A 13815-nucleotide genomic window follows, 5' to 3' on the forward strand; every position below is an offset into this window, starting at 1 on the left:
ATCGTCACCTGATGAAGCAGTTGAATTTGTCACAAAAACAATATCTCATGCAGCAGAAAACACAATACCAAAATACTCTTCAAAATTGCCGATACACCCAAAAATTTGTTGGAGTGATGAATACCCGGCAGCTAAAATAGAACAAAATAAAGCGTGGTATTCCTTTCGTCGCAGTCCAACTACAGAAAATCTTATAAAAAGTAATGAAAAGCTGTAATAAAAAGACAACTTGGATCCGCTTTACATCAACCAAGACACCCCTACAAATAAAATTTGGAAAATAATCAGAAAAATGAGTGGTAAACACCACACGATTCCCGTTCCTATCATGGAATGGAGGGGACAGAATATTTCTGACCCTGCCCAAATTGCCAGCATCTTAGGGGAAACCTTTGCCAAAGCATCAGCAACAGAAAGTTACACACCAGACTTCAGAAGATTTAAAACCAATACAGAAAAACAAAAATTAAACTTTTCGTCTAAAGCGAATGAACAATACAACCTACCATTTGCCCTCCCTGAACTGCACAGAGCTCTTTCAACATGTAGACGCAGTGCTGGTAGGACCAGATAATATTGACTACTCGATGATACAGGAACTAAGTATTGAATCATTGCTGTCACTTGTTGATCTGTTCAATAGACTTTACCTAAAAGATTCATTCCCTAAACAATGGCACCATGTACAGTTCTTGCCTTCCTTAAACCAGGAAAAGACCCGACAAACCCTACTAGGAATTCCTTTCGTCGCAGTCCAACTACAGAAAATCTTATAAAAAGCTGTAATAAATTTAGCTATAGAAATACTCCACGAATTATACCACCATTGCCTTGACCAGTTGCCTCTGCAAAATTCTTGCAAAGATGATAAACTGTCGACTAATATGGTACGAAGAAAACTTACCAAAGAATCTCCTACATTCTGCACAATATAGTATCCGAAAAAAACAGATCAACACTAGATATACTAGTAATACTTGAGAACTCCATCCGAAACGCATTCCTTAGATCGGAACATTATGTCATGGTGTGTTTTGATGTAAGTAAAGCTTACGATTCCACATGGCAGTATGGAATACTCCGCGAATTATACCATCATGGACTTCTGGGTCATCCCCCGATTTTCATTCAGAACTTCCTGTACAAACACAGATTTCAGGTTCGTTTTAAAACTTAATTATCCTTGGGGGACTCCTTCTTACAAGAAGAAGTAGTCCCCCAAGGCTCTGTACTCAGTGCTACACGTTTCATAATTGCAATAAATACCATTGCCGAACATATTCCAAACACTATTGATACAGCACTGTTTGTAGATGACCTTAGCATATCGTGTCATGCGAAAAACATGAATACTGTTGAGAGACAAGTGCAATAAATAAAATCAGTCCGTAGATACAAACTAATGAATTTCAACTCTGTCCGCATAAAACATTGTGCATCCATTTTTGCCGCCAACGTAAACTTCACCCACATCCGGAATTACAACTGAATGACCAACCAATAGCAGTTCATCCCAACGTACGGTTCTTAGGAATCACATTAGATCATAAACTTACTTTTTTAGAGCATATTAAAAAACTAAGAACATCCTGTCAACAAAAGCTAAATATCATCCGGGTTCTCTCAGCAACTAAGTGGGGAGCTGATCGAGTTACCATGTTACGATTATACAGAGCCTTAATACGATCAAAGTTTGACTATGGAGCTTCAGTGTATAGCTCAGCAAGGCCTAGTGTCCTTCGCTGGCTTGACCATATCCATCATAGTGCAATACGCATTGCCATAGGGGCATATCGCACGTCTCCAATACACAGCCTGTATGCTGAAGCGCATGAACCCCCTCTCTCAATTAGAAGACAACTTATATTACGCTATGCACATATAATGAGATCTATGCCTGAACACCCAAACTGGGAGACACTTTTCACCCACCAGCACAGCCGACCATTAGGTATGCGAATAAAATATCTTTCAGAAGAACTTAATCTGTCTTTTAATAATATTGCAAATTCACTTCCAATTGCCTATGCTCCTTGGGACTTTACTTCACCTTCATGCGATTTATCCCTACATCAATGGAATAAATCTACATTGCGTAAAGAAAATTTCTTACAACTGTATCATGCAGTAGTGGATCAGGCCCCCAACTTCGTCGTAGTACATACCGACGGATTAAAGAATGAAATTCATTGGAATTGCCGCAGTTTTTCCGAACACCACATTGGCCTATGAATTGCCATATGAGTTTAGTATGTTTTCTCCGAACTAATGGCTATTCAGATTGCACTGAAGCATATAGGGTCCTCCGATATTGAAAATAGTATAATTTTTACAGATTCTTTAAGTGCACTTCAAGTCCTGAAAAACCCCATGAATATCACCCACCCAGTCCTAAAGGAAGTAACCTCTTCTTTGCATACTTTATTCGAATTTGGGAAAAGCATACACTTGTGCTGGTCCCTGGACATATGGGAATTCCAGGAAATGGATTAGCTGACAATGCTGCAAAATCGGCCGACTTACCACCAATGACAATTGGAAAGTACCATATCAAGACTACAAATCAATAATCCAGAGAAAATGCATGTACCAGTAGCAATTATCATGGAAAAATCAATATATCAATAAACTTCAGAGAATCAAGCCAAAACTTGAGCGATGGCTTTCAAGCTTCAACTGAATTCGACAACGGGAGGTAATATTAGCACACCTACGAATAGGTCATACAAATATCACTCATAGTTATCTCTTAAGAGGGAGGATCCCCTCCCCTGAGTGTCATCACTGCCACGCAGTACTTTCAGTAAAACATATCCTTGTTGAATGTCTAAAATATACAAGAGAACGCCAGAATCTTTTTACTCCAACCACAACAGAAGACCCTCTTACACTTATTTCACTTTTAGGCAATAAAACAAATGTCTTAAGCATTTTTACCTTTCTAAAAATGATTAATGTATACCACCTCCTTTAACTAGTTAAAAACTAATTTGCTGGTATTATTTTTTTGCCATTATCTCTATCTGAAAGGAAATAAAATTCATACTTACCATATGTATGCCGCACTACGGCCATAGTTGCCGATGAGCCTAATAAATCGCTACATCACCAACAACAACAGCCAAGTCACGGTATCCAGAAAGCAAATCTTATACGGCATCAGCAAAAAAAAATTCCCCTTTCTCACATTCATTCGTTCTAGAAGTTTATCCAGTTCTTCCTTGAATTAATTTAAGCTGTCCACTTCCACAACGATAGATTCAAGTTTTTTCCAGCAATCAACTACCCGTTGGCTAAAGTAAAATTTTCGCACATCTACTCTACAACTGTCTTTCCTCAATTTGAATTTATGTCCCCTTGGGTTCACAATCCGAGGAAGAGGAAGAATCCCATCAGCATTTAGATTTTATGTATTTCTCAACTGAGGGCATGCCCTGCTTCTCTCCTTTTTGTACACCTTGTATTTCCCATATTCAAATTTTGCGCCCTTTATGTACGCATTTGATATGTTTATTATTATAAAATTTTATTTGCTATTCTCCTATCATTGGTGTGCATGCATATATACATGGATCTGTTCTTACTCATAGTTGCCCTAACACAACCTATGTACCGTGTTTACTTGTGCTATGAAGACTGCCAGCAAGACTGAAACTCCCGTCACCTTGCTTTCCAGGCAGCTGCCCTTTCGAATAGAAGCAGTGCAAGGATCACTTTCACTTCTACCTGCAGCTATTGTTAATGTATTAGTATGTGTAAGTCCTCAAGCTAGCAGTTTTCCGACTCACCTCAGACTGCAAATATCAGCATTTATTCTTCCATCCTTTCTATTTAAGTGTATCCCATCTCTGTAAAAACAGTCTCTCCTGTTACCAAGCGCAGACTATGCTTCGAAAAATTCTATGCCATGATCCTTGCACAATCTCTCCGGGGCGAATTGATTGATAAAGCTTTTATGATATTCTCTCTTCTATTGAACTGGTGATTCATAACACAGACTAATTTAATAACAGCTCAGAACTGTTTTTAAACCAGTTAGTGCAATGAAGCATGAGTTTACGTAGTGGTAACATTTCAGTGGTATGTGTTGATGGGTGCTGGTTCATTTTTCGTTTGCCTACTGAAATTGCGAATTATTTTTCGTGAGAAGTGGGACGAATGTCTTAGGTGTGGTTGTCAAATCAGTGTCCAAGAATAAAAACGCCCACTTCCGGGCGTTTTTTTCCTGGTTTACTGATTTGATTTTTATTTTTAAAACAAATAGAGTGGAATGAGCAAAATATTTATTTATTATTATTTTTATTTATTTATTTTTTTGGCCGTTGCGCTATAAGTCCTTGTAACTTTCTTATTAATTATAGTAACAATGCATAACGGCGATTGGAGAGCACTACTTGCATAGCACGTAGTATGTGTAGAGAGACGAATTTATTGAATTTAGGTTTAATATCGTAAAGGAATACTCCAGAAGTTTATTAAAATAATTGTAATAAGATATATATTTTTTGTCGTTTCTAACACACAAATATTATATGCAGATATTTTATTACTTTTAATATGAGCATTTAATTTAATAACATCCTCTGTTAACGGATACTGCGAAAGACATAATACGTGTTTAGCTCAGCTGGAAAAGTTAAAGGACTGCTTTAAGACATGCTATGTATGATCAAAACATTTTATGAAAAACGAAATGGCTGCTCCTAAAAAACCGTGGGAAAGTAGTAGGATGAGTCGCCAGAATAGAGATACTGGATCTCTTAACTCTCATTCTTGGTAAGTTTATTTCAGAATTATTAACCGAGGTGTGTTTTTGCAAATGTTTTATGATACTTATAGAACTCATAACTAGATGCCTCTGGTTTCTGTGGAGGTAATCATTAGCAGTGCTCAGTTATGTAGTTTTGGACCCTGATGCACATAATATTAAAAGTTAAATACTTTTCTGCTTAGAGTAATTGTGCTTTTGTTGGGGACCCACCACCCCGGGTCTGTGGATTCACTGAATCCCACTCAATCTGCCCTTGATAATTACTGATAGTTGCGTACCAACTATTTGTACTTCAGGGTATTAGTCAAAATCAATTTATTAGCTAGGGTCGTCATAGGCACAGATAATTTCCCGTTCGAGGCACGATTGTAACCTTACATTTATTATTTCTAATTAAAAGTTTGTTTACACTCCAGTTTATTATTATTATTAGCTATATTGGCACAAGGAAGCCTGAGGCTTATGCTGCATAAGCCAAAAAAAAAAATTCCCGAATTACCCTAAGAGAGAGAGATAGAGATGGATGGATGAATGATATCCAGCTGTGAGGATCCTGGGTGTGCCAAGCCCATACTCACCAGATGCGAGTCCCGAGGAAGTGACTTCTTTTGCTTCATTCCGTACCGAATTACTGGCGTAAACTAACCCAACTTTTTTCACTAGCCAAAAATGAAAGTCTGTTAAAAAACCCATACTTCTTTTGCTTGAATCAGCAAAATCCTGTTCCAGCTTATAAAGCAACCGCTCATGTGGGACTGAGTCAAAAGCTTTGCTGAAATCTAAATAAACAATGTCGAAATTATTCCCTAACTCCAGCTCATGAGTGACCCATTCAAAATAGTGAACCAGATTTGTTAAACATGATTTTCCCTTTACAAAACCATGCTGAGTATCCCTAACAAATATCATTATCAAATATCCATCATACATGCAACGTGGTGATAAGGTGCACTCATAATTTGGAATTAAGCCCGGTGTTGCTATGTGCAGCAACATGTTTACCAGCATAGAGACAAGGTTTGTGTTTCTAATGGCTTTCCAAATGCAGTTTTAGCCACTTAAATTTTAAAAGGGATTAATTCCCACCATATAAATAAACTGAGATCTTTATCATTTTCATTCAGTAATTAAATTCTCTTTATTTCAAAAAAAAATTATCGCTAACAATCCCTGCACTTAGTTTACATGCTATTGAAAAAAATATATACTAATATATACTATGCATCAAATATACTATGCAATTAGTCTAATATACTAATATAGTATATATTAGTCATAAAATTATCACAAAGATAAATTTTATGTTATACTAAAACTATTTTAATTAATAAATTTAGATGCAATGGAGATTATTTCACCAGGTATAAATACCAATTTTGGTAAAAACAGACTCAATAAATTTGGTATTTCTTTTTTTTTTTATGTTATTTTATGACTAATATATACTATATTAGTATATTAGACTAATTGCATAGTATATTTGATGCATAGTATATATTAGTATATTAGACTAATATATACTATGCATCAAAGTTTTTTTTTTTCCATCAGAAAGTAGATTAAATGCACTTTATTATTTCTTTTCATAGTAACAGTAAACACTTAATTAATTGTTAATTTCAATTGTTACAGTTAACAAATAAACAGAGACCAATACATACTATGCATCAAAGTTTTTTTTTTTTTTTTAGCATAAAATAGATTAAATGCACTTTATTTTTTTTTCACAGCAACAGTAAACACTTAATTAAAAGTTTCAATTGTTGCAGTTAACAAATATTTGATATTTGTTAATGATATTTGTTAAGGATACTCAGCATGGTTTTGTAAAGGGAAAATCATGTTTAACATATCTGGTTCGCTATTTTGAACGGGTCACTCACGAGCTGGATTTAGGGAATAATTTTGACATTGTTTATTTAGATTTCAGCAAAGCTTTTGACTCAGTCCCACATGAGCAGTTGCTTTATAAGCTGGAACAGGTTGGAATCACTGGGAAAATCCTTAGATGGCTTCAGGGCAGGAAGCAGAGGAGTGTGATAAATGGCTATTCCTCAGATTGGGTTGATGTAAGAAGTGCGGTTCCCAAGGATCAGTATTAGGACCACTGTTGTTTTTAATTTTCATAAATGACATCGATAAAGGGATAGAAGGCATGGTGTCTAAATTTGCAGATGATGTTAAAATTGGTAGAATAGTTAATGATCACTGTCAAGCTGAGCTTCTTCAGAGAGACCTAGATAGACTTCAGGAATGGTCAGAAAAATGGCAGCTATGCTTTAATCCAACAAAGTGTAAGGTATTACACCTGGGAAACAGTAATCCCAAAATAACTTATTCACTTGGTGGAGTTCAACTAAACCCACTACTGGAGGAAAGGGACTTGGGTGTTAAGATATGGTCAGACACGAAATTCTCTGAGCATTGTAAACAGGTTGCAAGGAAGGCCCATGGTGTCCTATCGATGATCTATCGAACATTTGCAATAGGGACGTGATAATCCCATTATATAAGGCTTTTGTTAGGCCACACTTGGAATACTGTATTCAAGTATGGAGACTGCACCTAAAGAAAGCCATCGAGCTTCTTGAAGGGTGCAAAGACGGGTAACTCGCCTGGTGAGATCGGCAAAAGGGCGCCCTTATGAAGAAAGACTTCAAATATGTGGGTTGCAGAGTTTGGAAATAGACACCTTAGAGGAGATTTGATTGAGGTGTTTAAGGCTCTGAGAGGCTATTATTATTATTATTATTATTATTTGGTTTTTAGGAGCATTAGCAACTAATGCCATACTGCTCCGGGGATATGCAGTGGTCATTTCCTGACCTTTCCACATCCTCCATATTTGGTGGTCACGGGCTCGAACCCCAGTCTAATCAAGAAGTGTTTGCTACGCACTGCTGCTCCTTCCCATCTGGCTACGGAGGCCCCGCTCTGAGAGGCATCAGTAAAATGAATGAGGACGAAATTTTCAAGATTATAAATGATCCTACAACTAGAGGACATAAATTCAAGTTATGGGGGGGGAAATGTTTAGATTGGACTGCAGGAAGTTTTATTTTAGCCAGCGAGTTATAAATTACTGCAATAAGTTGCCTACATGGGTGGTAGAGGCTGACAGTTTGGGGAAATTCAAAGGTCATCTGGATAGTACTTTCGGGTGAGGGAAGTGCATAGGATGATAGATTTAATTTCCTTTTCTTTTATTATTTATTATTTTTATTTTTTATCATTGTTTTATTCGGGTTTTTTTTTTTTTTTTTTTTTTTGGCTGGTGCAGCATAAGCCATAGGCTTTCTTGCACCATGCGGCCATTACTAATACTAATAATATTAGTATTAGTAATGAAAGATATCAAGTTTGATAGTTATTTATGACACAAAGTTTGGAAGGTGGTTAACAGTAATAAACAAAGTAGTTGCTTCAGCAAGTCACTCAATTATTTAATTGATCATAAATGGTATTTGATGTGTAATTATTGAAATCTATAAGGTTTTACACTTAGGTAAAGTAATCCTAGATTATCTTATTATTTGAGAAGTATTTGAGAAACCAACTAGGAATAATTATCCAAACAACATAAAAGACTGGCAACCAGAGGGAGTAATACTCTTGATCTGATTATCAGCAGTGATTCTTCATGCATTAATAATCTGCAGATAAAGTAACCCAGGTGGCAGTGATCACAACGTACTGATATGGGATTTACTTAAAGATGTAACTACCATTAGGGGTAAAGGGAAGGGTTTTTGTTTTCATAAAGGTGACTACAGTGGTCTCACAGATTGTTTAAGTTCTATACAGTGGAACCAACTGGTGATGTTACCAAAAGCAAATTCTAAATGGGAATCATTCAAGGAATTAATCTTGGAAGCTACTAGGCTTTTTATATCAATTAAGAAATACTGTTCAAGGTTTGGGCATAAATGGATGTCAGAGGGCCCCATATACTAGAGATGTGGAAATGTGTCCCCAATTTACAAAGGGGGAATCAACGGATGACACGAGTAATTACAGACCTGTTAGTTTAACTTCTGTTTCAGGGAATGGTTTTGTTAAGGGGAAGTCTTGTCTGACAAATTTGATTGGATACTATGATGTGATCACAAAGGAACTGGATGCAAAAAATAATTTTGATATCATATACAGTAAACCCCCGCTATTCGCGGTATCTGTATTCGTGGTTTCGCATATTCGCGATCACCGATTTAATATAAAATGAAACCTAAAAAAATGTGAATTTTAAAGCGCCGTGAATATTTACTGCCATAAAAAAACATGGGCCTGGCTAAAATTATCTTTCCCGGTCAAAACAGCGCCCAGTGGGTGTGGGGGAGAGGGGTGACAAAATCGCAAGTGTGGATGTTTCTCGCTAATCCTTGTTCAGTATGTGCTATGCATTTGTCATGGAAGGTTTTATCGTTTGCTTTTAATTTATATGCTATAAATTGAATAAATTTATCAATTTATAAATTGATATGCTTACAAAAATGATAAATCTACCGTTGTGCAGTGTAAAACAGACTTTTTCGAGTGTGTTAATGGAAGAAAGTGACTTTATTGTGGACAAGTTCCTTCTAACCCCTACAAAAATATGGCTACGAATAACAAGAGAAATGTGAAAATATCAAAGGTGATGACATTAGCGAATAAAATTGAGTTATTAGATAAAATTTCTAATGGTGAAAGTGTCTCCTCAGTGGCAAAACATTATAAAATCAATGAGTCAACGGTACGCTCAATCAAAAAATTGGAAGAAAAAATCCGCCGTAGTGTCCGTGAAAACGCGCTAATTGCTTCAAAAATTTGATAACTCATGATGTTAAATTAGAAAAAATGGAAAAAGCTTTAAATCTTTGGATAGAAGACCGAACTCAAAATAAAATTCCGTTACGTTCACTCATCATTCATGAAAAAGCAAAACTCCTTTATCAACACTTTAGCAAAACTGGTGATAGCACTGGCGGAATAAGTTTTTTAGCTAGCAAAGGCGCTGGTTTGAAAGATTTGTTTGAAATTTCTAATAAATATTACATTTAATATTAAATTGTTTCTTATTTTCATTTCGATGCCATATGCTTGCATTTCACTATGTACTGTCTATGTACATAATCATATTATGAAGGTACATATAATACATACATACATAGACAAAATTTTAGACTAGTTTTTCTTATAAATTTCATACTTTGGAACGGAACCCCTTTATTACTATGGGAGCCATAACTCAGTATTCGCGACATTTCTCAGGAACGTAACCCCCGCGAATAGCGGGGATTTGTTGTACTTGGATTTTAGGAAAGCTTTTGATACTGTGGCACGTTGAAGACTACTGTACAAACTGGATCAGTATGGTATTAAGGGCAAGTTGCAACAATAGATAAAAGGATGTTTGAGTGGAGAAGACAAAGTGGTAATCAGTGGACACTGCTCTTCGTGGACTGATATTATTAGTGGAGTCCCCCAGGGTTCAGTGTTGGGCCCGTTGCTGTTTTCTGTATTTATCAATGATATTGATGAAGGTATATCAGGATTAATGTCTAACTTTGCAGGCAATATGAAGGTTGGCATGGTTGTTAATGACAGTAATGATAGTATGCTACTGCAACAGAATCTGGTCTAGTTCAGCAGGTGGGCTGAGAGGTGGCATCTGAGGTTTAACATTGACAAAGGCACCTCCGTTTTTTTTTTTTTTTTTTTTTGGGTAGTTGTTGGCGCATTGGCTTCTGTGGCCATAATGCACCTCCCAAGGTTTTTGCAGTACAGTAAACCCCCACTATTCGCGGGGGTTATGTTCCTGAGAAATGTCGCAAATACCGAAAACGCGAATACTGAGTTATGGCTCCCATAGTAATAAAGGGGTTCCATTCCAACGTATGAAATATATAAGAAAAACTAGTCTAAAATTTTGTCTATATATGTATTATATGTACCTGCATAATATGACTATGTACATAGACAGTACATAGTGAAATGCAAGCATGTGGCATCGAAATGAAAATAAGGAACAATTTAATGTTAAATGTAATATTTATTAGAAATTTCAAACAAATCTTTCAAACCAGCGCCTTTGCTAGCAAAATAACTTATCCCGCCAGTGCTATCACCAGTTTCACTCAAGTGTTGATAAAGGAGTTTTGCTTTTTCACAAATGATGAGTGAATTTAATGGAATTTTATTTTGAGTTCAGTCTTCTATCCACAGATTAAAGCTTTTTCCATTTTTCCTAATTTAACATCACGAGTTACAGAGCAAATTTTTTAAGCAATTAGCGCGTTTTCACGGACACCATGGCGGATTTTTTCTTCCGATTTTTTGATCGATCGTACCGTTGACTCATTGATTTTATAATGTTTTGCCACTGAGGAGACACTTTCACCATTAGAAATTTTATCTAATAACTCAATTTTATTCACTAATGTCATCACCTTCTTTGATATTTTCACATTTCCCTTGTTATTCGTAGCCATATTTTTGTACGGGTTAGAAAGAACTTGTCCACACTAAAGTCACTTTCTTCCGTTAACACACTCGAAAAAGTCTGTTTTAAACTGCAAAACGGTAGATTTATCACTTTTGTAATCATATCAATTTATAAATTGATAAATTTATTCAATTTATAAGCGTATAAATTAAAAGCAAACGACGAAACCTTCCATGACAAGCACATAACACATACTGAACAAGGATTAGCGAGAAACATCCACGCTCGCGATTTTGTCATCCCTCTCTCCCCACCCACTGAGCACTGTTTTGACAGGGAAAGATAATTTTAGCCACGTCCATATTTTTTTATGGTGGAAAATATTCACGGCCCTTTAAAATTCACATTTTTTTTTTTTTAGGTTTCATTTTATATTAAATCAGCGATCGTGAATATGCGAAACCGCGAATACAGATACCGCGAATAGCGGGGGTTTACTGTACTTTGATCCAAGCCTGAGGCGGGATTCGAACTCGCAACCTTTGGGTTGCCAGGCAGGCACTTTACTCACCCGGCTAGCCCAGTCGGCAGGTGCCTTCGTAGCCAGGTGGGCAGGAGCAGTAGTGCGTAGCACACGCTTCTTGATTAGACTGGGGTTCGAGCCCGTGACCACCAAATACGGAGAGTGCGGAAAGGTCAGGGAATGACATTTGCATATCCCCGGAGCAATATGGCCTTAGTTGCTAATACTCCTAAAAACCAAATAACAAACAAACAACATTGACAAATGTAAAGTACTTCATATGAGTAGCAGTAACCCCATAGTAACACATCAACTTGGTGGTACTACACTCATGGTAGTGGAGAATGAAAAAGGACCTAGTATAAGGCAATGGTAAGGCCACACCTTGAGTACTATATACAGGTCTGGAGGCCTCATTATAAGAAGGATGTAGAGCTGTTGGAACGAGTACAGAGAAGAGCAACAAGATTAGTGAGTGGAACAAAGGGTTGCTCTTACGAAGAAAGGCTTAAATTTTACATATTACAGTGTCTGCAAACTAGGCACCTGCGAGGTGATCTGATTGAGGTGTATAAAGCCTTAGTTTGAGCATGCTCAATGCTGATGGGATTCTTCCTCTTGCCCAGAATAATCACCTGAGAGGGCATAAATTCAAATTGAGGAAAGACAGTTGTAGAAAGATGTGCAGAAGTTTGTCTTTAGCCAGCGGGTAGTTGATTGGTGGAGCAGACTTCCATCTTTTGTTGTGGAAGTTGATAGCCTAAATAAATTTAAGACTGAGCTGGACAGGTATTTGGAACGAACAGAGGGGTGAAATGGGAGCAGTTTTTTTTTTTATGATGCTGCATAAGCTTCCTTTCTTGCATCATATGCCTTTACTAACGTTAATGCTAATGAGCAGCAGCCTAGAGAGTAGGTTGCTCGGGATTTAAAGAGCTGCTGGGAGTCAACATGGAACAAGTCACTACATGGGCTGTGTTAGGGTACCTAAGAGTAAGAACAAGTGCATGTACACTAATGCTAGAAGTATAGTAAATAAAATTGTTGAATTTGAAGTGTTGATCAAGATATCAAAGGCAGACATATTATCACGGATATAAGCAGGGCAGAATTGTAATTTGGGGAGTACAATGTGTACAGACAGGACAGACAGGGTAGGAAGGGTGGAGGGGTTATGCTGTTAGTTAAGAAACACACAAAATCTAACGAAGTGCCAGTTGATATGTGTGGACAGTGCAATGTTGAGTCTGTTTGGTGTAACATAAACACTGGGAAAGGGAAAGTGAGAGTAGGAGTATGTTATAGGCCTAATGATTCTGATGAGTACAATGAACAGTTGTGCAGATGTCTTGTAATGGGGGATTTTAACTTTCCAGATATTGACTGGCACTTGTGGGTTTTGGTCATTTGCACACTAGCAAGAGTTTTGCAGATTTATTGGAGGATTGTTTTCTGCAGCAACATGTGTGAGGGGCAACCAGCGGAAGTAATACCCTTGATCTGATTATCAGCAGTGATGATGCCTGCATTAGGAATTTGCAGATAAAAGAACCACTAGGTGACAGTGATCAGAGTGTACTAATGTGGGATTTACTTAAAGATGTAACTATGATCAAGGGTAAAGGGAAGGGTTTTTGTTTTCGTAAAGGTGACTATAGAGGTCTCAGACAGTTTTTAAATTCTGTTTAGTGCAAGTTGCAGCATCTGGAGACTAGGCACCTGCGAGGTGATCTGATTGAGATGTATAAGGCCTTGAATTGTTTGAGCAGGCTCAGTGCTGATGGAATACTTTCACTTGCTCAGACTGAGAATCTGAGGGGGGCATAGATTCAAATTGAGGAAAGACAGTTGTAGAATAGATGTGCGGAAGTTTGTCTTTAGCCAACGGGTGGCTGATTGCTGGAACAGGCTTCCATGTCTGAGGGGCAACCAGATGTTCAGCCTTATATAAATTTAAGGCTGAACTAGACAAACATTTAGAGTGACTGGATGGGTGAAATGGGAATTAGGTTTTTTTTTTTTTTTTTTGGCTGATGCTATGTAAGCTTGCTTTCTTGCATTATATGACTCAACTACTGCTAATGCTAATAACCTCTC

At 37.1% G+C, this 13815-nt stretch overlaps 1 protein-coding gene across 2 annotated transcripts in view; it reads left to right on the forward strand.

Moving 5' to 3' along the window:
* Window positions 1-4564: 4564 nt before the first annotated feature.
* Pex13 (peroxisomal biogenesis factor 13) overlaps window positions 4565-13815 on the forward strand; it is an 88031-nt gene continuing 78780 nt past the window's right edge. For both annotated transcript variants that reach the window (XM_090381179.1, XM_090381180.1), the window contains exon 1: window positions 4565-4776. In XM_090381179.1, coding sequence (XP_090237305.1) covers window positions 4682-4776 — 95 coding nt within the window. In that variant the 5' untranslated portion in view covers window positions 4565-4681. The remainder of the gene's footprint in view (window positions 4777-13815) is intronic.

This window comes from Mastigoproctus giganteus, chromosome 9 (genome assembly GCF_048544385.1).
Source record: "Mastigoproctus giganteus isolate SK-2022 chromosome 9, ASM4854438v1, whole genome shotgun sequence".
Classification (NCBI taxonomy): Eukaryota; Metazoa; Arthropoda; class Arachnida; order Uropygi; family Thelyphonidae; genus Mastigoproctus; species Mastigoproctus giganteus.